Below are 24,582 nucleotides of genomic sequence, written 5' to 3'. Positions count from 1 at the left end.
TGTAAAACCTATATGACAAAGCAAGAGATAAGGACATTTAATAAACCGGGGGATAAGTCGCAATAAGCTGAGAAAAAGATGGCCCTCAACGGCGATTTTAGGGTTTCGGTGGTCACTGAACAAGATGCAACTATGACGGATGCCGGGGCGAAGGGGCGTCCTCCAGGAGATCCGCCTGATAAGGTTGTTTCGTGGGTGAGCAAGGTGACTGGTGGTGAAGTAGGTGGGAGGTCTGCACCAGAGAAGGTGTTAAACTCTGCCTTTGTGTCCGAGAGGTTACAGGTGGAATTCCCGGATGGAGAGGATGGAGAGCCGGTTATTACAATTGGGTCTGAAGTGATGGATGTGATGAAGGGGCTGTGGAAGCAATGTATTATCGTGAAGGTTTTGGGAAGGAACGTAGCTATCTCGGCGTTGAGTCGAAAACTGAGAGAGCTATGGAAGCCTAATGGGGGGATGTATGTGTTGGATTTGCCTCGGCAGTGTTTTATGATTCGCTTTGATCGGGAAGACGAGTATCATGCAGCATTGACGGGGGGGCCATGGAAAGTATTTGGAAGCTATCTACTGGTTCAGGACTGGTCACCGGATTTTAACCCACTTCGCGATGACATAGTTACAACACCAGTTTGGGTCCGCCTGTCGAACATTCCAGTGATTTTCTATCAGGAGGATATTTTGCTTGGTATTGCTAGTGGATTGGGGAAGCCAGTAAAAGTGGATTTGACTACTTTACACATTGAAAGGGCAAGGTTTGCGAGAGTATGTGTGGAAGTGAATCTATCCAAGCCACTTAAGGGCTCAGTGATGATCAATGGGGAAAGATACTATGTTGCCTATGAGGGTATGTCGAACATATGCTCGGGCTGCGGTGTGTTTGGTCACCTGGTGCATAATTGCCCCCGACGGCCGGTGGAACCAGTGGTGGAGCAGCCGATAGTAGCAACTCCTCAGGTGATAAATCAACAAGGCGATGGTTTTACGGCTGTGCGACGTCCTGGTCGGAACACTTCAGTCCCGGCGGATAAGGTGGTGTTTGCAGCCGGTGGGAGATCGGAGAGGAATCTTCGCATTAATTCGGGAAATGGGAATAAGGAAACAATGACAATTTCCAATAAGTTTGGGAGCTTGGTGGAAGATACGATTGCCTCGGGATTAAGGGAAGTTGTGATTTCGAATGAGGAGAATAAGGAAAATGAGGGTATTACGCAAGGAGGAAATCAAGGGAAGAGTGTTACTCAAGATAGGGCGGCTGGTGGAGGTTTTGAAAAAAAGAAGAAGGGACAGAGGGTAGCGTTAAAAAAGACTAAAGTTGGGAGCAATAAACCCAATGAGTTTAATGGGCCTAGGCCTAAAGTCATTAAGAATCGGCCAACTAGGGGCCTAGTTTTTGGGTCACAACGCAAAGATAGCGATTTGGATGTGTCCGGGAAAAGGCTCAGGGTTGAGGAAGGCTTCGTGGGCCGACCCGGTGGCGTGTTTACACCAGAGAGTGGTGATCGGCTGAGGACTAGCTCGTTGACTGACATGACCCCGTCTTCTACAGAGGCTTCAAGGGAGGAGTCGACTGAGAATCCACATACCAGAGCAACGGGCACACCTAGTGCTCAGTCGGCTGTGGGAGAGGTTACGACGGTGGTTTGACGGTTCGCCCCGGTGATCCAACGGTTACTTTGTGAAGTCTTAATGGATTGTCTTTTTTGGAATTGCCGGGGGGCGAACAAACCCAACTTTCGAAGATCGATTCGTTACATTATGAAGAAATTTAATGTTGATATCGTTGCGCTGTTTGAAACTCACGCTGGAGGAGATAGAGCACAGCGCATTTGCCAGAACCTTGGTTTTGAGAACTCTTTTAGAGTCGATGATGAGGGTCAGAGTGGGGGTATTTGGTTGTTGTGGCGGTCTGCAGTGGGTGTAGTCTCGATTGTACAGTCATCGGACCAGTTTATCCATGCGACGATTGAGAATAGTGCGGAGAAAGTGCACTTAATTGCGGTGTACGCTGCTCCTTCGGCTAGTCGCCGGAGTGGGCTTTGGGGGAGTTTGAAATCAGTGATCACAGCGATTGATGATCCCTTGATAGTTGGGGGGACTTTAACATTATCATCCGCTTGGACGACAGAACCGGTGGGAATGGCCGTTTGTCGTCGGACTCACTGGCCTTTGGTGGTTGGATAAACGAGCTCTCCTTAATTGATATGGGTTTTAAGGGAAGTCGGTTTACTTGGAGGAGGGGAAAGTTGGAGAGCACTTTCGTTGCTAAAAGGTTGGATCGAATTCTTTGTTGTCCTCATGCGCGTTTGAAATGGCAAGAAGCAACAGGGACTCACCTACCAGTGTTAGCTTCAGACCACGCACCTCTTTATTTGAAGTTGTGTCCGGTCAACAGTGGGAACCCAAAACGTAGACCATTCCGGTTTGAGGCTGCTTGGCTTAATCATGAAAGCTTTCAAGAGATTCTCACCCACTCTTGGAAAAATGAGCTCTCTACTCCTGCTGCCTTGGATGGTTTAAGATTAAAACTTAAAACGTGGAACCGTGAAGTGTTTGGTGATATTCATAAAAGAAAAACGAAGCTTCTGACGGAGATTAAGTTGGTTCAAGACTCGTTAGATGCTGCTCAGACGGATGATCTGTTGACGAAAGAGGAGATTTTGATCAAAGAGTTAGACACGGTGCTTGAGCAAGAGGAACTACTTTGGTATCAGAAGTCTCGGGAAAAATGGATAGTTGACGGGGATAGAAACACGAAGTATTTCCACACTTCGACAATTATACGTCGGCGTAGAAACAGGATCGAGAGCTTGAAAAATAATGAGGGTTTGTGGGTTTCTTCTCCTCAGGATTTGGAGACTCTTGCGACTGAGTATTATAAGAGACTCTACTCTACGACGGATATTGACGAGGTAGTTACGGGTTTACCTCACTTGGGCTTTGCTGCACTCACGGACTCCGAACGGAATTATTTGAACAGACCTTTCACCCCTCGGGAAGTTGAGGAATCCATCAGAAGTATGGGAAAATTCAAAGCACCAGGACCGGATGGATACCAACCCGTATTCTACCATGACTGCTGGGATGTTGTCGGGCCATCGGTATCACGTTTCGTCTTAGAGTTTTTTGAGACAAAGAAGTTGCCGGAAGGGACAAATGATGTTTTGGTGGTCTTGATTGCTAAGGTGGTGAAGCCGGAAACCATAATGCAATTTCGACCGATCAGTCTTTGTAATGTGTTGTTCAAAATCATAACCAAGGCTATGGTAATGCGATTGAAACAAGTCATAACTAAGCTTATTGGGCCGGCTCAATCTAGCTTCATTCCGGGAAGACTGAGTACGGACAATATATTGGTTGTGCAAGAGGCAGTGCATTCGATAAGACGTAAAAAGGGACGTAAAGGGTGGATGTTGCTGAAGCTTGACCTCGAAAAAGCTTACGATCGTATTCGTTGGGATTTTCTTGAAGATACCCTTCTGGCTGCGGGGCTCTCGGAAACTTGGAGGACTTGGATCATGGAATGTGTAGCTGGTCCCTCGATGACTCTCCTATGGAATGGTGAGAAGACTGAACCATTCAAACCAGCCCGAGGTCTCAGACAAGGGGATCCCCTTTCCCCCTATCTCTTTGTCTTATGCTTAGAACGGTTGTGTCATCAAATCGAGATTTCTATAGCGAGGAAGGATTGGAAGCCTATTTCTCTTTCTCAGGGCGGTCCAAAGCTCTCCCACATTTGCTTTGCGGATGATCTTATTTTGTTTGCAGAAGCATCCGTAGCTCAGGTCCGGGTGATACGGAAAGTGTTGGAAAATTTTTGTGAAGCCTCGGGTCAGAAAGTGAGTCTCGAGAAGTCGAAGATATTTTTTTCAGATAACGTGCATAGAGATCTTGCGAAGGAAATAAGTGAGGAAAGCGGGATCAAAGCCACTAGAGAGCTGGGGAAATATTTGGGTATGCCGGTGCTTCACAAACGGATCAACAAGGATACTTTTGGTGAGGTTATTGAGCGTGCTGCGGCCCGATTATCTGGTTGGAGAGGGCGTTTTCTTAGTCTGGCTGGGAGGATAACTTTGACTAAGTCGGTCTTGTCGTCAATTCCGATTCACATAATGACAACCATTTTAATGCCGCAGGCGACTTTGGAAAGATTGGATCAGATCTCACGTTCTTTTTTGTGGGGTAGCACGGTTGAAAAGAGAAAGCAACATCTTATATCATGGGACAGTGTATGCTTAACGAAATCGGAGGGCGGGCTTGGTATACGCTCTTCCAAACTCATGAACAAAGCTTTGTTAGCTAAAGCCGGATGGCGGTTAATGCATGATCACTCTAGCCTATGGTCGCGGGTTCTACGTAGCAAGTATAAGGTGGGAAACCTTCGGGATGAGACTTGGCTGGTGGTGAAGAGTTCATGGTCCTCTACTTGGCGTAGTATTGGGACTGGGTTACGTGAGGTAGTTCTCCCCGGTAAGAGCTGGAGTTTGGGTGATGGTCGGGATATTCGGTTTTGGTCGGACTGCTGGCTAACTAGTACACCCATTTGTGAAGTTGTGGTGACTACTCTACCACCGAACTATGATGCGATTACAGTGAGGGACTTATGGCAGAACGACTTGGGATGGAATTTGCAGCGTATATCTCCTTACATTTCGGAAAATTTGCGGCTTCAGTTGGGAGCATTGGTGGTCGATACGGTCACGGGTGCACATGATCGTCTAGCTTTGGGGGGTGGATCGGATGGCCGGTTCACGGTGCGGTCAGCCTATACCTTCTTATCGCGGGACGTTGCTCCTAAACCAAACATGGGAAAGTTTTTTGATAAGGTTTGGAAAGTGGTTGCTCCGGAGAGAGTTCGGGTTTTCTTATGGCTTGTGAGTCATCAAGCGATTATGACTAACAAAGAACGGTTTCGTCGGCACTTATGTGATTCGAGTACTTGTCAAGTTTGTAAGGGCGGGGAAGAGCCCATCTTACATACCCTCCGTGACTGCCCGGCCATGTCCGGGGTTTGGAAAAGACTAGTACCGCCACGGAAGCAACGATCGTTTTTTGATCAGTCCTTAATGGAGTGGGTTTATGCTAATCTAAGCACTACTACGGAGGTTAGCCACTGTCCTTGGGCGACGACTTTTGCTATGGCAGTGTGGTGGGGGTGGAAATGGAGATGTGGTAATGTTTTTGGCGTTACGGGTAAATGTCGTGATCGGGTGCGTTTTATTAGAGACATTTCTAAAGAGGTAGCGGATGGCCACAAGAGACTTCGAGGGCGGTCTAGCAAGGTTGTGCGGGAGGAGAGACTGATCGCATGGAAACCACCACCTGATGGCTGGTTCAAGGTGAATACCGACGGTGCATCGCGGGGGAACCCTGGGCTAGCAACGGCGGGAGAAGTCTTACGGAATGCGGACGGGAACTGGTGTGGTGGCTTCTCTTTTAATATTGGGATTTGTACGGCTCCGTTAGCAGAATTGTGGGGAGTTTACTATGGGCTCTACATGGCTTGGGAGAAAGGTATCACACGGCTAGAGTTGGATGTGGATTCGGAGTTGGTAGTCGGTCTTCTAACGACAGGGGTTGAGGATTCTCATCCGTTGTCTTTCCTAATACGTTTGTGCTATGGCTTTTTATCAAAGGACTGGATTGTCCGTATTTCTCACGTGTATAGGGAAGCTAACCGTCTTGCAGATGGGTTAGCGAACTATGCGTTTTCTTTACCTTTAGGTTTTTATTCTTTTGTTGTTATTCCGCCGGATGTGGCGTCGATTTTACACGAGGATATGGTTGGTCCCCCTCGGCCAAGAAACGTTATTGTATAATTTTATTTTATTTTAATAAAACATAGGGAGGGCACTAACTCCCGTCAATTTACCAAAAAAAAAAAAATAGGTTAATGAGTGGAGATGGTCTTAGTAAATTCAATTATTAATATATTCTTCCATACAGACATTTTTTGGAACAAACATTTATGTACATACATTTTTCTATACAATAATCAAAGCTATATTGTTGTATATGTACAGTCGTATATGTACAGTTGTATTTGTACATATATTCTTATGTACAAACAGTTTATACAAATATAATTATGTCTAGTTCTATACTTTTGTACATACATCTTTATGTACATATAGTAAACAACTATACATATATGTATATTGTATATATATACAATAGAATATATATGTACATATAATAATTTGTTCAAATGTTAAACAATTGTATAGATATATGTACAATATGATCCATGTACAAATCTGTACAATATGATCCATGTACAAATTTGTACAATATAATATATGTACATATAAATATCATCAAATAAAATGTATATCAAATAGTAGAGAAAAAATATAGATTTTTATATGCCTAACAAATTTTACATAAAAAGTTCTAATGACAAGTATATTAGTTATTAGATTGAAGGGGTAAACCTAATAAATAAATAAATAAATAAAAATTTCGAAGGGCAGCTGCATGAGCGTTAGTAGAGGGAATCCCTCATTTTTTCTGAAAAAAAAACAAGAATAAAAATCTGTGCGACGTCAACTAAAACGGGACGGTCCTGCGCTTCTTCCTTCACTAATCGCGGCCACACTGACACGTGGCGGTCCGCGATTGGTTTCCTTTCTTTTTTTTTTAAATCTAAAAGTAAAAAAAAAATTTGTTGAAGGACCCGGTTCAAGGGAGGGAGTTTGTTTCTTCCGATTATATTGAGAGGAAGAAAAAGAAAAAAAAAAAGAAAATAGTGTGATTAATCATTGAGTGGCAGAATTGGTAAATAAACATATTTCAAATGGTAAAATGGGATATAAAAAAAAGAACAGTGAGAAGTGTCTATTTTACAAATTTTGAATACGAAATGTATTAAATTCCTAATTTTTTTTTTGAAAATGTAAGAAAATTCGAGATATTCCTAAAATTTATTGTTAGTTTATGTTCTATCTTTCAAGAAAGTCGATTATAATTGCTATGTGGTAATTATATTTCCTGATATTTATACAATGGTACTAATTACAAGAATCATTACAAGGGTTAAGAGAACAACAACAACACATGATCGATTTACAGAACAGACACAATATTAAGGATGATAGAGACCTCTAATTAAATATATTGTTTGTATAATACATTGGTAAATGTCAACAACTTTACCTACTATCATTGCTCCATTACTGATGTCTCAAGACATACGTATATATATTATAAGATTTTGATAATGTTATAGTAATAATTTGGTAAATAAACAACCAAATATATCACCATATGTTCCAAAATATATACCCTACAAGGCTACAATTTTGTTTTGGCATTTTCTCGATGTTTAGTATGTTATCAATGAAAAATCCAACATTGTCTATCGTTTTCAATGAAATGTATTTTTTGTACATATTCTAATTACTTCATTTATATTCTAATATATTCACTCTTTTATGTGATCAAAAAATGAATGTAATCCATGCAACACGTAGCATACACCACAAGTGAGAAAACGTTAAAACTCCACGTCCCCTTTGTTTACCTCCTCCATGCAAAATAAGTGTGGTCGTGGTTCTTTATAAACCAAATATCCAAACAAGAAAACAAGAACAATGCATTAATGAGGATATTGTAACGCCACATATTTTTTTCTAATATGATACTATCCTCATAGTATCCGTGATGGCTTCGTTGAAGGGTCTTTGATTAGTTTAGTCTCTTTCATGGCTTCTCCTCCTCCACACGACCTCTCTATATAATTATCTCTCATAAAAGATTCTACTATAACACAGTTTTCTAAGAAAAATGAACCAAGTCCAAGAAAATACAATGGATCCATGGTCATGGATATGCGAGCTACCAGAATCTCCTGAGTTCGTCGAGTCTGATCATTCACACGCAGTGTTTCAGCTGGCAGGTGACTTAACACGTTCCATCAAACTTAGAGCTGAATGGGATTCTAGTTCTGAACCAGACTCTCACTCTCTCACCTTCAAAGTGATAGTAGAAGGTTTCAACCGCCTTGAAAGACCGACCATATGGGTCTCGGACACATGTCTCTTGTCTTCGGAGAAACCGTTTCTCCCTTTGGTTCTCCAGCTTCTTCGAGAACTAATCTCCCATTCTCCTACCTCACGTGAAGGTGCGTGCACAAAGTCGTCTGAGCTACTTGAGATCAAACCAGGTCCGGTTAGTTGGGTCATGGACTCTCACTCACCCGAGTCTTTCTCTTCGGTGTTTAACCTAATCCTCCTCATGCGTCTCTTTTGGTTGTGTGTATTCAACGCTCCTAGTGAAGTAGGTTCTTTCTTCTTCCAACACTTACTTGGTCCACACGTGAACGCACTTACGTGTCAACAAGCTCCTGTGTTACGAACGTTTCTGGTCTCCCTTGGTGTAGACGCTGAGCTTTGCATCGTACGTGCTGCTTCTTACGCGTTATCCAAATGGATGATCTCTAAGGAGGTGGGACTAGGGAACCTCGGGTTGAAACAGTTCAGCAACAGTCTCATGCCACGTCAATCTTTGGGGTTTTCTTATGCAACCGAAGCTCATGGGCTTTGGATCTTGAAAGGCTATTTCCCAATCTTGTCAATGAACGTTACAAATAATAGCTCTAACGAGCTTCAGAACAAAATCGTCAAGTTTCCATTCGTAGAGCCCAAAGAAGCTGTCTTACGTTACGCTTTGTCTCACCAACAAGTCGAAGTACTCGTACAGTTTGAATACTCCGTTAAGTTCCACGAGAGCTACATCAAAGTGAACGCACGTGTTGACAACATACGCATCCACGTGTCGAAGCTAGGGTTTCAGAAAGGAGGAGTTGGCGTGGAGAGTCAGATAGCGGATTGTTACTCGGAGGAGAAGTACTTCCCATCCCGGGTAAGGGTCTGGCTCGGGCCAGAAATCGGGTCGAGCCACGTGTCCGGGCTAAGCCTAGGACGGTCGACCAAGAACGAGGAGAGAGAGGTCGAAGTGACGAGAGTTCTAAAGGGAAACTTCGGAAAAGGGAAAGTGGCTCCGAGAGTTAAGGCAAGAGCAAGAATGTCAACAAAGAAGAAGGTTAAAGACTGGAGAATCGAACAGGACAGCGAAGGAAACGCTGCGGTTTTTGACGCGGTCTTGTACGATAAAGATAGCGGCCAAGAAGTGACGACCGGGAAGCCGAACCCGAACGGAGAGGGTTTAAAGAATGTGTTTACGAAGAGTGGAGGAATGGTGTTTGGAAAAGATGAGTATGGAGATGAAGTTGGGTGGAGAGTTGGGAGAGAGATGGAAGGAAGTGTGTTGAAGTGGAGAATGGGTGGTAAAATTTGGTTAACGTATTGGCCAAACAAGTTAAACACTTCGTTTTATGAGACTAGATGTGTTGAGTGGTCTGATGAGGTTGATTTGCCTTTGCTTCCCACTTCTAATTAGTAGTGTCGCGAAATAAGAGAAACTATAGATAACGTGTCGGTCACAAATTGGTATATGTGTTTGTAAATATTAGTTATGGCTTCATAAATATATAGTTACTTAGGGTATCCGGCGTACGTCGCGATCAATTGTATTCGCATAAACTTTTTGCGTTACTACTTTTAATAAATCCTAAGTGTTAATACCAAATTTGTAATCTTAAAATTACGTGCATAATAACAATGGCGGTAAAGGTAGTATCAATACTTATTTCTATTCTAAATTTACTTTTACGTTAAAACCCAATTATAATTAACGAGTCTTTAATAGATATCAACATGTAGCAAGTAAAACCATTACAAACAGAGACATACGTTTTTAGTATCATCTTGCAAAAACATTTTGGGTAGATTTTTGATTTTTTTTTTGTCCAAAAAATATTATAACCTTTTTGTTAATCTCTTATTTTCAAAATTTTGTGGATCAAATGCCAGAGGAGTTGGGTGCAAGACTCGCAGTCCCTTCTTTTCGCGAAGATGTCGTAGAAGCCCATCACGGACATCCCAAATAAGAATTTGTTGTACACCTAGTTGATTTAGAGGTTAGGGAAAGGAATTAAATCGGTCAGTTTTGAGTTATAGATGTGTCTAATTAAGGTTAGGGAAAAGAATTTTCAACTCAAATTTTATATTCTACACAAATATCTATAGATATGATAAATTGAAATTTTATAGAACTTAAAAATTGAGAAATCTTTTTTGATCTATCGACAATTTATATGCTTGTACAAAAAAACACAAAATAATATGTGAAAGATGACGTCTACAAAGAATTTGCTAATACTGTACATATCTCCAATTTGGAAGGCTTTTTAGCAAAAGAAGATACAACCGTTGCAGCCATTAATCATTTAACAAATACATTAGATGTATATGTATTTTTTGGCGAGATATACAAAAAGGAAGTTGCAGTTGCTGGCTTTGAGTTAGCAAACTATCATATTTTTATCAAATGAGTTACAAAATTGACTGTTACTATAGAATTATGTAGAGTTTATGGAAAGCCTAGAGAAAAATTAAAAGATGTATCTTGTTTTGCTTTGACTTGATAGGTTGAAACCATGCTCTTATCTCCTTAGTCAGAAAAAAAACTCAAAAACATGTGTCTCAAGATTTTAAGTTATATATATGGTGATTCATGGAAAAATTTGAATTTATTAAAAATTGCAGATGTTATATTTTAAATTTTTATGAAGTTAAAATAATAATAATACTTTAATTTTTTGTAGAGTTTAATTATTTTTTAATATTCTTTAAAGCTTAAATTAAAAATTTTAATGGGCTATTCTAGGCCCATTATACATACATATGGTAATTGTCACAATATTTGTATGTATAATGGGCCTAGAATAGCTCAGATTTAACTCAATTCTAAGCCCAATATAATAAAATGTTTGGGCTACCAATTTAGCATCTGGTGTAAATTATCCCCTACGGTGCACCACACTGAACATCCATACAACCATCACTATTCATTTCCCCGTAAACCCTAGCAAAAACCTCTTCACTCTCTCTCTCTCTCTCGATTCACTTCTCCTTACACAATGGCTTGGCGCAGTGCAGGTTCTGCTGCTCGCTCGTTCGTCTCCGCCACCGCTAGATCACCGTCTCTCCGATCTCCGACGACGGCGCTCCCTCGTCTCCGTCCTCCTCAATCCTCCCGTCGCTTCACCTTTTCATCACCTTCCAGGTTTGTAACCAAGCTCCTCCTTCATAGTCTCTTGATCGATTTCATTAGAATATGATCAAAATCGATATTGATTTCGTGGAATTGAAGTTTCTCGTATCCCAATTTTGAAAATGTTCAATCAACATTTGAGATTCGTAGCTTCATTGATCTTTGATTATACGTTTAGTGTTTGGAATTAGAAGAATCTGATGTTGGTTTTGTGAATATCTTCAGGAACCTAGGAGTACTTGGTTGCACACAGTCGTTTTTGCCTCTGTACAGTGTTGTGGCTGCTTCTCAACTCACATCTCACCTTAATGTTAATTTGCGAGCTTTCTGCGAGCTGTCTAACGGTACCTTCCAACGCACTTGTCAGGATCGCTAGTAGTCCTCTTTGTGAGTGTTTACTTTACTTAGGAATGAATCTATAGGAACATTTGGGAGATGAGTTGGTTTTATGAATGTTTAATATACTGTGGAGCTTCTTTGCGCGTTGATGTTGTTACAGTTCTTTGTTTGAGTAGGATTAACTACTAAGTGGTTTGGTTGTTCACTTCTTGACTTGTGACCTTTGTGGTAAAGAACAATTTTGGGTTTGGGATTTGATTTGATAGGAATTGGAAAAGATGGGTGATGCATTTGATTTTACGTTGCGGGCAAGAGAGTGATTCTGCATTGTAGGTTTCTTGCCGAGAGATTTAGACTCTGTTTCCTTTCGCATTGTGTTGGCGTAATAGACAAAGCAAAGTCTTTTTTTGTAGCTCTGAATAAGAAACATTTTGTTCATTTAGAACAGTCAGTTTGATTCTTTGATTTAAAGCTAAAAGATAAGTGTTGCAACATGGTTGTTCAAATAAACTGCATTGTGCAGAGACAGTCTATGGCTTGGCTTAATAAAGATGGACTCTTGTTGCTTTTGATATACACCTCTTGGATTTTGTTTCTTTTTACTCTGCACCCTTTGAGTTGTCTGTCTTGGTTATCATACAAAAGAATGCTAGATTCCATGAAGAATCGATAACGAGAAGAAACCATAATTTATGATAACGCAATGATGGGGAAGCAGAATTGATAGTTAGGAATGTTTTGCGACTAAGCTCAATGAATCATTCTGCTCTTAAGATTCTTATGCTGATTTGTAAATTTTGTTGCAACTTGAGACAGGTACTTGAAGAGACCATAGAGTGTTGGAACGTCACAAGACGTGCATCAGTAATACTTTGAAGGGATGTGAGATGGAAACATGAGGTTACCTCAGAAAAAAAAAACATAGTTGTGTTGTGTTACTCTTTTAGAAGTTTTAGTTCCACAATGTGTGGATTATTAGCTGTAGAGCTTTTAGTTTCGCTTGGCACAATGTTTTTTTTTCTCAAAGAACATTTTTATTTATTTTTTGTTTTAGAAAAATGCATATCAGCATTAATAAGTGTACTGGATCTTAAAACTTAAAGAAATGGCAATTGTTTATGATTGCAAATTATACAATATAAAAGGTTACTTTCCTAAAGGTACTTCAAAAATCTTAATACAGTATACATGTAAATGTAGATTGCTTTACAAATTAAAATAGAGTAAATTATGGAGTATAGTAATTCTATTTTCTACTTTATTATTTTACACTAACAATGCTAATTTTTAAAGTAAAAATTAGAGATCTACATTGGAGATGGTCTTACTCAGTTGTCCTGTTCTCAATTTATACGAGGGGATTGTCCTTCTCGAGGATATGTTCTAATACTTTTTCTTTCGAGGTAAATCTTTCCCGAGTCGATTTATTACATACGATCGAATTTTATTTTTATCTTCTCTTATTCTCTTCTTTAGGTGGGTATTGAGCTAACAAAACATGATTAAATCGAATACTAAACCAAATACACCCATATTTATTGATTTATACTCGATTTAAACTTAGATTAACCAGATGATACTAAACCACTCTCCTAAAATATCCTCTCAACAAAATACTTAAAACTATAGCTGTAATGGAAACATAAAAGTTTAATATATGTTTGCCAAATCAACTACAATTGGTCAAAGAACATAAAACAACTTTGAATGATTAGAGAGTGGAGGTGTAATAATCTAATCATCCCAATAATTACGTGCCAATATTAAATTTTAATATGCTTAGTGAAGCATATATTTTCATTTTCTTAAAGACTTGAGTGTACTTTTTTTTTTTCTTTTTTTTTTTGTGTGTGACTGACTCGATCGATGCCTTGTTGTACCTAGACTTAAGATGAGTACGGATACTCATTGCGTACACTTTGTGGATTGTTCATATTTGTTGGAATATTCAATTGCATTTCTTTTTTATATAAATGCACATGCAAACGAAATATAACAGAAACTTCCCTCAGATTCTTTTATAATGATGATTGGTTTTTTTTTCAGTTTGGTTGCCTGTAATGTAATCGAAGTCTGCGTTAATCACCATTATGGTCAACTAAATATATAAATAATATCGAATGATTCTGATTGTTTGTTGAGTTATCAAGAATTTGTAATTTCATTTCAATCGTTATTTATATGATAATATGAATATGTGAATATAACTATTGTTACAATATATTAAAAACTAAATGAACTATATCCATATATCGAATGATTGATTGTTTAATTTTTTGTTATATAACTAATTATCGAGAATCGAGAGTTAATAGTTTAATTGATAATTTTTGTTGATAGAAACATAGAGATCATGAACGAATGACTAACAAAATCATATAATATGTTCTGTTTTTAAGTATGAAAAGACTTTCTAGTTATTCCAAAAGAAACAAAAAAAAAAACAATATGTGAATCTTGTTTCAATCTTGTTTCATCAAGAATTATCAAGAATTTGTGAGTTATCAATATGTGAGTTATCAAGAATATGTAATTCCATTCCAATCTTTTTTTAATTAATATGTGAATATAACTATCCATATTTAGTTGAATTATTTGATCGATAATATAAGTTTCGAAGATTATATGGGCATAATAAGAAGCTTGTTATGTTAGTTTTCAACGTATTATGTATATCGTTTACATAATAGATCGACCAGAAAAAGAAAAAAAAGAGAGCTTTATACATGTTTGTATATATAAATATAAAAATTAAAATATAAGATGGGATAATTTAAAATTAATATGAGGAGAATGGATATGTGGGGGAAACTCAATTCCTACGAAAGAAGCAGCAACGACTTGTTAACTGGAAACAAGTTCTGCCACACTACTCCACCACACGCCACCTCTATTCTCTTCTTCTACCACATTGTTTTATTCCTTTCCATTACTTTATTTGAACATGGTTTTTAGTTTGGTCCTGTCATCTGATCAATGGTTTTTAGGTCTCAGCAAAATATCCGAACCTGAACCCGAGGAACTGATCGAAATCAGAATTCGAATTTTAAAATATCCGAACGTGTTCTGAATCTCAAAACGCGAAAATTTGAATCTGATCCGAACTTATACTTAAACAAACACCTAAACTGACCCACAATATAATACGGTAATAATACATTAGTAATATTTATATTTGTAATAATCTAAGCGTCCAAAATATTCATGTTTTTGTATATTTTGATAGATTTTTAATATTAAAGTAACTTTTTAGTAAATTTGGTAAAATATATACAAGGTTTTGAAATACTTTATATCTATATTTTTTAGTAGTTTGGACATATTTTGATATTAAAATTATGAGTTTTCGGAAATTCAAATCCGAACCCAAATAGCCAATCCAAATCCAAAACATAAAAAATACTCAAACGGATACTTTTAAACCCGAAAACTCGAAATACCCGATCCAAGCCCACCTAAAAAAGACCTTATAGAAAAGTAGAAATACATGTTCGGATGTTCGCCGTACCTAAATGATAAAGAACAACCAAAATGATTCTTTAAAAAATGGATAGTGAAGAAAAAGACAGAAACAAGACGATGATGAATGATGAGGAAATGAAGAGGAAAGGGAGAAGGTGCACGTGAATGAAGTCTATACACGAACTTCAAATCTTCCCAAGATCTTATGGCGGTGTATGACGGTTCCTATCTTTATTTTTCTTTAAATCATTATATGATCATGTATTCATGTTCTTTAATCAATCTTTCTACCTATAAAATTGTTTACGCAATGTTGTGTTTTTTTTAATAACGGCAACATGCTTTGTAATGCAACAGGAAACATCCAAGGCATTATAACTAAAACGTTGACCTCAATCTGAAATATATGTGGACTGCTACAAATATTATTATTAAAGAAACCAAAAACAATAAGATACTATATAGTCATATGGATCGTTGACAGGTGGTTTAAACAGACATGTCTTTTGATTTGTATGTGTTGTTATATATGTATGTGAATATGTGATCATGTGAAGATTAAGTAAAAAAATAATAATTCAAGAGTTATTACGCCTTGCACAATTAATTTTGGTTTTGCTCGAAAGTAGCATGGATCACTACAAGAAATTTGGGCATTAGCAGCACAATGCAAAATGGTATAATAGCTCCACTGTTGTAAACTAGAGAGAAAATTTGTGAGTGTCTTTATTTATAAGTTATGAGTCTTTTATATAAAGATAAATACAAGCAAAACCTAATATGATTAGGAAAAGAGTTTAGCCGTCTAATAAACAGATGGGTCGGACTTGGTTATGGACTGGACCGGACTTGACTTATGGACCGGACCGGATTTGGTTATGACAATCCACTATTTGATTTATAAAACTCCACTACATATTATAGCATTTTTTGTATGGTACGCTAGATGAACCTATTGTAGTCAGTCGATTGATGAAAATATTCTACTTCACTACTTTTGTTTTGGAATAAAATGTGAAAATCTCTATTCCAAGGAGAAATGCTTAATTAAGGGCAATGAGCTTCTTCTCGGCCAAAAAATGAAAAATAAATAATCAAACCTTATTGGGAAATTATATCATACTAACAAGAAGCAATTTTGTAATGATATATATACTTAACAGAAGCTATTATTTTGAAAATTATCTTTAAATTTAGTTGGAAAGTATATTAGGTTATATCTAGGTGAGTAATACAGTAATATGGTATCGTTTAGTTTTAAACACACAAATCGACTAGAGTTATTCAAAATTTTGATGAAATCATAGACCAAATTTAAATATTCTACATTTTTATCAAAATAATTTTTCTACGGAACAATTCTTACAAACTTTTTTCGTAGAAAAATTGTAAAAATCGTCAGTTACTCTGTTTCCTACAATTTTTCTATGTTTTCAGCGGTAAAAACCTGTATATTTTCTTGTGAAAAAAGTCTTTACAATAGAACCTTCCAATTTATTTATTTTTTACAAATTTACTCTTGACTTACAAAAAAATACCGGTAAAACCTACGATATCGACTTTAATATACAATATAATCTTTTATACTTTGGTAGAACTTGTACAGTCATAATCATTGTGTTTTAAATTTTTAAAAATAGTTTTTGATATTTTTGTCATAATTTTTTTGATAAAAAAATATTTGATCCTGAAAATAGGAGATTTGTTTTGCTGACACATACAGATTAACAACTTGCAAGCACTGAGACCAAACGAAAGAGTACCCAATTTATGTAGTGGCTGCGAGGCATGTTCACGACTACAAGATTAAAATGCTTTCACAAAACATTTTTATCCTTCATTCATTTTATAAAGTAAATTTTTTAAGGATTATGACAATAAATAATGTAACAACTAAGACTTGAACATGTGTCGTAGTTCTTCGAATTTTGTAATATAGATTTACAACCACACTATAAAATTGTTAATTTTCAAAAGCCACCATGTTGAGTAAAAGAAGAAAGCCAAATTTATCACAAATTTAGAATGCAAAGGTAATGTTGTTAAGTGGGAAGTATAGAGTTTAGTGAAGCGAAACATAATCCTCCAAACTATAGAGAAGTAATCTATCTTTAATAGTGGAAATGGCGAGGCAAGAAAGCATGCATGCATGGAATTTAGGCATTTGTCTCACGTGCCCCATTAGACCATTGCTTTCGACCACCAACATGGGCAACACACTTCCCTTTTGTCAGGCTGCTTTGTTTCTTATTCCTCTTTAATCTTTTTAATTTGTCATCCTTTTTATAATATAATAAAAAAAAAAAACTAAAAAGCTCAATCTGTTTTGTTCTAGCTTGTCGATTAGGTGCTGATCAAGATGCAAGTTGAGATGATACACGCTTTGGTGGATCTCTTATGTTCATCTCATTTACATGTGGTGGATTGTTGTTTGGATCTTTAGGCAGAATGATGATGTAGTGATTGGTTCTGTCTGCTGATAGGTCAAGTAGTGAGGTAAGGATTGTCTCTTCGTAGGTCAAGTCTTATGCAGGTTCATCAAGTGTTTCAAATATCTTTGCCTAAAAAACATGATCACACCACCATAAGAGAGTTACCTCTTAAGACCTTTAAATTATCCTAGATATGGCTTTGTGCTATTTTCAGAAAATTATAAAATGGTGTTGATACTATTTCAAAATAGTTACTGAAAATGTTTTGTGTGACCAAACTAAGCTTACTCAAGAACATTTCAACACCCTTTAACTCAAATATTATGCTTGGCCGAGAATGATACAAAGACTCTTCCCTAGGGTTGTAGTAACCTATACAATTTATAAGATTTTGCACCATATTTTCAAGAAGAAAAAAGCTTAATAACCCCTTCGACGAACCACAATAGTATTGGCCAATACCATTCTCCCAACTTAGATTCTAACTCTATGGTAATTCAACTAAATATACTCTTTATAAAAAACAAACAAATAAACAAATCAAGAAGAGAAACGCGTAGACCTTTACATGGCTAAGGCCTAACCCCACATGCGACCTCCTCCTATCGTGCCATGTTGAAGTTCTCTCTTTGGTCCTACTTGTCCCCTTCATCTTCAACATCTCCTCCTTTCTTGCCTCATTTCTTGTGGTTCTTCTTTTAATATTACTTAACTTCTTGTTCTTAGTTTTTTTTTTTTTTTTATATATTTTCCTATAGCTATCACAACAAAATTCTCCAGCAAGTGTCTTTCCAGTCTCCTTCCTGTCAAAATACCGACTTTTAATTCATAAATTATTTATGTTTCCACATGTAATATTTGAGTTTCATGTCTTATGCAATAATGTCCAAAGATAACTTTTTTCTTGTTTTCTAATAACTTTTTTCTTGTTTTCTATAAAAATATATAATCCCACTCACCAATTCACCATCATATAATCTTCTTTGCAGTTTCTTTTTTACCACGGTCCGTAGTATCTTTTTGAAGATTCCACTCTATTAATATTTATACAAAAAGTATTACAGTCACGATTAAAATGTGAAGACACTAATAAAAGCTATATACTATATCGTTTTATATTAGTTCAGTTTGTTTCTTACTTGATTTGTTCAAATTTAATGTAACGTTTGTATCAAATTTAAAGACCGTATATGGTTACTATGGTAACTCCAAATAGTGAAATTGTACTATGGAACTTAGGATGAAACTGATGAAGACAGCAATTGTAAATTTTTACATGAAAATGTATTAAATGTGTTGATTTGTAAAAAGCTCATAAAGAGTTTAGTATCTTGGAGAGGAGCGCATGCAATATCTTAGTTAAGATTGGAAAGTAATAAACTTAAGATGATTTGTTGTTATTATTTTCCAAAGCCAACGTTTTGATTTGGCCGTGTGACGTGGCACTTAAAGAGCTTATTCACCCTTCCTCTATATAAATACCACCAAACAGGCTCTTTCAATCCCAAAACATATCCATTTCATTACCAAAGTACAAAACATAAACACCTTCTCTTGTCTCTGTCCTCTCTCTACCTAAATATCTCTTTCCTGATTTTGTTCTTTTCCCCCCTCCCAAAAGATAACAAAGATAGACTTGAAACAAACAAAAATGGCAGTAGACTCCAACCTCTCTTCGCCATTAGGACCTCCAGCTTGTGAAAAGGACGCGAAAGCCCTCCGCTTCATCGAGGAAATGACCCGAAACGCGGACACCGTTCAAGAAAACCTCTTAGCCGAGATTCTTGCTCGCAACGCCGACACCGAGTACCTTCGCCGCTTCAACCTAGGCGGCGCCACGGACCGTGATACCTTTAAAACTAAGATACCAGTCATTACCTACGAAGATCTTCAGCCAGAGATCCAACGTATCGCTGATGGAGACCGCTCTCCCATCCTATCTGCCCATCCTATATCTGAGTTCCTCACTAGGTTCGTTCCCATATATACTTTACTCTCTATGTTCCTCACTATTAGCCTAAGATCTGGCTAAGATACTACCAATAATGTTGGTCTAAGTCAATTAAAATCCATAACACTTTTAATACTTTGGAATTGGATTTAATTTTGGTTATAATTTTTCCAGCTCGGGAACCTCAGCCGGAGAAAGGAAGCTCATGCCGACCATTAAAGAAGAGCTTGATCGTCGTCAACTTCTTTATAGCCTTCTCATGCCCGTCATGAATTTGTAAGTCATCCACATTGGTAAAACATTTTTTACCATTTTGTTTTTTTTGCTAACACCAATTCTAATCTAGCCAAACAAAACAACTAATTGTGACGTATGAGTTTGTTAATACAATTATTTATTATTTTCTCAAACCGTTGACAATTTTGTCTCATATCTGTAACAGGTATGTGCCAGGTCTAGATAAAGGAAAAGGAATGTACTTCTTGTTCGTTAAGTCCGAAACAAAGACACCGGGTGGGCTACCGGCTCGACCAGTCTTGACCAGTTACTACAAAAGTGAACACTTCCGGTCTCGACCATACGACCCATATAACGTGTACACAAGTCCCAACGAAGCAATTCTTTGTCCCGACTCATTTCAAAGCATGTACACTCAGATTCTCTGTGGCCTCCTTGACCGCCTCTCGGTCCTTCGCGTTGGGGCAGTCTTTGCCTCGGGTCTCCTCCGTGCAATTCGCTTCCTTCAGCTCCATTGGTCTCGCTTCGCACATGACATAGAGTTTGGATGTCTTGACTCAGAGATAAATGACCGGTCTATAAGACAATGCATGTCCGGTATTCTTAAACCAGATCCTGCCCTGGCGGAGTTCATCCGCCAGGAGTGCAAGTCGGAAAATTGGGAACGTATCATCACCAGAATATGGCCGAACACTAAGTACCTTGACGTCATCGTAACTGGAGCCATGGCTCAGTATATCCCAACGTTGGAATACTATAGCGGTGGTCTTCCTATGGCTTGCACCATGTACGCTTCCTCAGAGTGTTACTTTGGTTTAAACCTTAACCCAATGAGCAAACCATCAGAAGTCTCTTACACCATCATGCCCAACATGGCTTACTTCGAGTTCATCCCTCTTGGAGGCACCAAGGCCGTTGAACTCGTTGATGTAAAGATAGGTAAAGAATATGAACTCGTTGTCACCACCTACGCAGGTCTTTGTCGATACCGAGTCGGTGACATCCTTAGAGTCACTGGCTTCCACAACTCAGCACCTCAGTTTCACTTCGTGAGAAGGAAGAACGTCCTACTCAGCATAGACTCCGACAAGACCGACGAGTCAGAGCTTCAAAAAGCCGTGGAGAACGCATCAAAACTGCTTCAAGAAGAGTGCGGGAGCCGTGTAGCCGAGTACACTAGCTACGCAGACACAAGCACCATCCCTGGCCACTACGTTTTATACTGGGAGTTGTTAGTAAGAGACGGGGCAAAGCAGCCAAGTCATGAGACCGTGACTCGTTGTTGCCTCGAGATGGAAGAGTCTTTGAACTCGGTTTACCGTCAATGTCGAGTCGCGGACAACTCGGTCGGGCCATTGGAGATTAGAGTGGTGAGAAATGGAACGTTCGAGGAACTGATGGATTACGCAATCTCAAGAGGTGCATCGATAAACCAGTACAAGGTACCAAGGTGCGTGAACTTCACACCTATAGTGGAGTTACTAGATTCTAGGGTTGTGTCGGCGCATTTTAGTCCAGCCTTACCGCATTGGACGCCGGAGAGAAGGAGAAGATAAGGACAGGCACATGTTTTTTCCTTGGAGATCTCGTGGAAGTCAAAGGCTTAAAGATTAATTAGCACTTTGGTCTTGTAATATAATTTAGATTCCTCGCTGGTGATTTAGTTTTTTTTTAATTTTTTATTAGTGTTTCTTTTTTTTTTTCTCGTTTTTTATATTTTTCAATGTGGAATCTCTGTGTGTAATTTGTTTTCTTTCTCTAGTTGGGACAAAAAAAATCCTGAGTAGAGAAGTTTTTATATTCCCAGGGACCATTGTCTACTTTGATGGAAATCAATGTTATTTAATTAGTAAATTTGTTTTGCAATGGTTCAATTTTCCTTAAAATAATTTTGAAAATTATTGTAAAATGTAAAAAGTTCCTATATGCTTCAACTAAACATTGTTATGACTTAATGAAGAGAAAGCAAAGACGGAGAGAAATGGGAAATAAAGAACACATAGAACAACACTATATTTACTTATAACATTACCAATCTAAACATCTTAAAGATATATCTCTTTGTCATGTGCATATGTTGCGAGTAAGACGATTATTGAGAAGAACATCAATGTCAACTATTCCAAGAGACATCACTCATGTCTTCCAAGTAAACATTGAATATGCAGTGTCTCACCTAAGTGTGAAAGATAATATATGTGCTTCCGCAGTTTGCAAAGAATGGTATAATGCGAGTGCTTCGATTCGGATGAAAGAGCATCATTTATGGCTTCTGAAATGCCCTTCATTAATTTCATGCTTCATTGATAAGGAACAAGAGGCCTTTTGAGTTTTATGACCCTTCACAAGATACAACATACACTATGGAGTTCCCTTAAGATATACTATTAAGGTTTAGTAACCAACCATCTTTAGAGTAATAAACTTTCATGCCTGCCATTTCAGGGAACTCCATAGTGTATGTTGTATCTTGTGAAGAACATCTTGGCAGTATGCAATTTACTACGCCTCCGATCAGATCAGATAATCACGATCATTAAACCAATTTAACCAATAAAATCGCGTTTCAAAATTCCTGAGGGTAACGAAGACATTTCCAATTGTAAAAAGAACTCAAATTTTTATTTTTTTTAGATTAAGGATTTTGTATCGGTATATGTACTCGGGTTATTCTAATCGCAGTCATGTAAAACGCAATTTTATTGGTTAAACTGGTTTAATGATCGTGATTATCTGATCTGATCGGAGGTGTAGTAAATTGCATAAAAGCAAAAGTTTAGGTAGTTCTTCTCAGGAAAACATTGGTTGTGGTGGTTTATTAAGAGCTCAAAAGTATAGGTAGGATTTCTGAGAATTCAATATGTTTGGGGTGAGAAAAACCGGCAACCCAAAAAAAATCTGAGAATGGTTGGAAACTTACCAACTGAGATTATTTTCTCCATCAATCATTTTTTAAAATATGAAATGGTAAAGAGTGATAAAAAAACTGTTTCATATTAAATGAGACTCTTTAAGATAGTGTTTCATAGAACTAATTATGTATGAGTTTCCTTATTTCCAACTCGTGATTAGTCAAACTCCCACCTAAATATAAAATTTGTGCACACAACTTGAGAAAATATGGAAATAAAATAAATATTAAATATGATAAATTTATTGGACTCAAAAATATCTACTAAATGAATAAATATCCCATGCTTTCAATTTATATATTACAGTTTCAGATTGTACATGAGATATCAATGAATAGTCTTTCAAAATGCAAAATAAAATAAGATAGAACAATGAGTTAAAAATAGAATCCTAATTAAAATTCTCCTTTTTACATAAGTGAATTTGGGTTAAAAATATGTGAACTGCAATTTCGTGAGACATTTATTCTCTGATACGAACTGGGACCAGTGGAGGTTGAAAGTGTGATCGTGGTTTCTTTTTTTTATATGATCGGCACATATTTTTTTGGGAAGCTTCATAATGTCTACGGCGTGCTTTTCACTGATTTGAAAGTTAATAGTTGTTCTTCTTTCAGAGTTTCGTATCTAAGACTGCATTTTTCTGTTGTTTCTCTCAATCTGTTTCAAGGTTGATTTTGTTTGTGGCTTGTTATAGGTCATTGCTAGGATTTTACAGTCTTGAGGCGAGTCTCTCCTTGCTTTGTTTATTGTTCGAATCACCTTGTTAAGGTGAGTGTGTGATCATGAGCTTATCTAAGCAATTGGGATCGAGTGACTTTTTTTGTGATGATGTATAGGTGTGTTGGAAGTGTCATTGGATGTGTGGCTTGTTGGTTGGTTTGTTTATTTCATATATGAGGTTGTTATCATGTTTCTTGTGTTTATAGCTCGTAGATGGGAGGATCGCCTCACTGAGTATTTGTGATAATACTCACGCATCTCTTTCTTTTGGTGTAGGTAAAAAGAAAGTGTGACTGTGGGATCGTGGCAACGACGAGAGGGATAATCTAGAGTCGATGGCTGATTTATATGCTTTGTTTATTTATGTTAGAGCCTTGAAATTAGAGCATGGTAGGATTTTCCGGAGTTTGGTTTCATTGTTGGATTGTTGATTGATTAATTATTTTTGGAGTGGGTTTACGTTATTTCTGCTGGTTGCCTGTTGGTTTTAATTTAGAATAGTTAAGTAAAAAGTATGGGAGTATGATTTAATAATTTCTTTTTAAAAATGGGTCGGATTATTTCAAATATGATGTGTACTACTTAAGGACGTGAAAGTAGCCAGAGATATGGAAGTATGTAATTAGAGACATGGATTTTTAGGGTAGTAAATTGCATAAAAGCATTTTTAAAAAGCAAAAGTATGGGCCTCAACTGAGACATCTTTATCGATTCTTGCATTCTCTTCTCCTCCTCTATCTTGTACTCTTCCAACTTCTTGAACCTTGACAAAATTGAGGCCCATGAGTGCAACTAGGGATAATGCACCGTCTTGCTGAGCGTTTGAAGAGCATCCTTCTGATTTAAAGGATGGCCGTCGAATCAAGGATGATGGTGAAACAGTTATCTCCTTGAAGAAGGAGGATAGGAAAAACAATGGGATTATTATACTCTATACCACTTTTATGTGGAAAAAAATTAAAAATGCCAGTTTACTCTAGGTCTTATTGGGAGTGCCATATCAAAAGAAAAGGTGAGGGAAGAATTGACCAAGCTATCCTCTGGAAGAGAGAGCTAATTTTCGTGGGTTGTTTTAAAAAATGAACCGATGGGACACTTTTTGGGCAAAACAGTGAGCATTAATTGGAGAGAGTAGCATCTATTATCCAAAGGACAATCAATTTAGTGGGTGTTAAGATAATAAAGTAGATTTGAATTGCTAACAATGGAGGACAAGTGTGAGAGATGTTTTTTGGAAGTGTATGTTGTCTACATAGATCCGAATCAAGTCCATCGGATCTGGTCCACTACTGTCATATGGAAGTGTATGTTGTCCATGGGATCGCATCTGGTCCATGGGATATATTACATCTAGTCCACGGGACATATTACAGACATCGCATCTGGTCCATAGGATCTAGTCCACGGGATATGG

At 37.6% G+C, this 24,582-nt stretch overlaps 4 protein-coding genes across 5 annotated transcripts; all 4 read left to right on the top strand.

Moving 5' to 3' along the window:
• The first annotated feature begins 132 nt into the window (after positions 1–132).
• LOC17893060 lies at positions 133–5,816 on the top strand. Its single transcript, XM_006296589.2, has 4 exons — positions 133–1,626; positions 1,762–2,090; positions 2,198–3,782; positions 3,834–5,816. Exons 1-4 carry the CDS (start codon positions 133–135, stop codon positions 5,814–5,816), a joined length of 5,391 nt encoding a protein of 1,796 aa, XP_006296651.2.
• A 1,933-nt stretch (positions 5,817–7,749) lies between these two features.
• Positions 7,750–9,585, top strand: LOC17892980. The gene has a single exon (XM_006297327.2). The coding sequence runs from the start codon at positions 7,783–7,785 to the stop codon at positions 9,394–9,396; it is 1,614 nt and encodes a 537-aa protein (XP_006297389.1). The 5' UTR covers positions 7,750–7,782; the 3' UTR covers positions 9,397–9,585.
• A 1,319-nt stretch (positions 9,586–10,904) lies between these two features.
• LOC17891848 lies at positions 10,905–12,580 on the top strand. Of its 2 annotated transcripts, none has more exons than XM_006298784.2 (3): positions 10,905–11,124; positions 11,338–11,499; positions 12,268–12,580. In XM_006298784.2, the coding sequence occupies exons 1-2, from the start codon at positions 10,979–10,981 to the stop codon at positions 11,486–11,488; spliced, it is 297 nt and encodes a 98-aa protein (XP_006298846.2). In that variant the 5' UTR covers positions 10,905–10,978; the 3' UTR covers positions 11,489–11,499; positions 12,268–12,580. The 2 variants fall into 2 exon arrangements, with proteins under 2 accessions (XP_006298846.2, XP_023642054.1); XM_023786286.1 differs by having other exon boundaries at positions 10,906–11,124; positions 11,338–11,456; positions 12,268–12,573.
• Positions 12,581–18,890: 6,310 nt separating this feature from the next.
• On the top strand, positions 18,891–21,216 carry LOC17891004 (probable indole-3-acetic acid-amido synthetase GH3.1). Its single transcript, XM_006299358.2, has 3 exons — positions 18,891–19,316; positions 19,471–19,572; positions 19,739–21,216. The coding sequence occupies exons 1-3, from the start codon at positions 18,997–18,999 to the stop codon at positions 21,087–21,089; spliced, it is 1,773 nt and encodes a 590-aa protein (XP_006299420.1). The 5' UTR covers positions 18,891–18,996; the 3' UTR covers positions 21,090–21,216.
• The last annotated feature ends 3,366 nt before the right edge of the window (positions 21,217–24,582 follow it).

The sequence above is a fragment of the Capsella rubella genome, unplaced genomic scaffold (assembly GCF_000375325.1).
Source record: "Capsella rubella cultivar Monte Gargano unplaced genomic scaffold, Caprub1_0 scaffold_3, whole genome shotgun sequence".
Classification (NCBI taxonomy): Eukaryota; Viridiplantae; Streptophyta; class Magnoliopsida; order Brassicales; family Brassicaceae; genus Capsella; species Capsella rubella.
The sequence above is the reverse complement of the archived record's forward strand: the minus strand, read 5'-3'. Positions and strand labels throughout refer to the sequence as shown.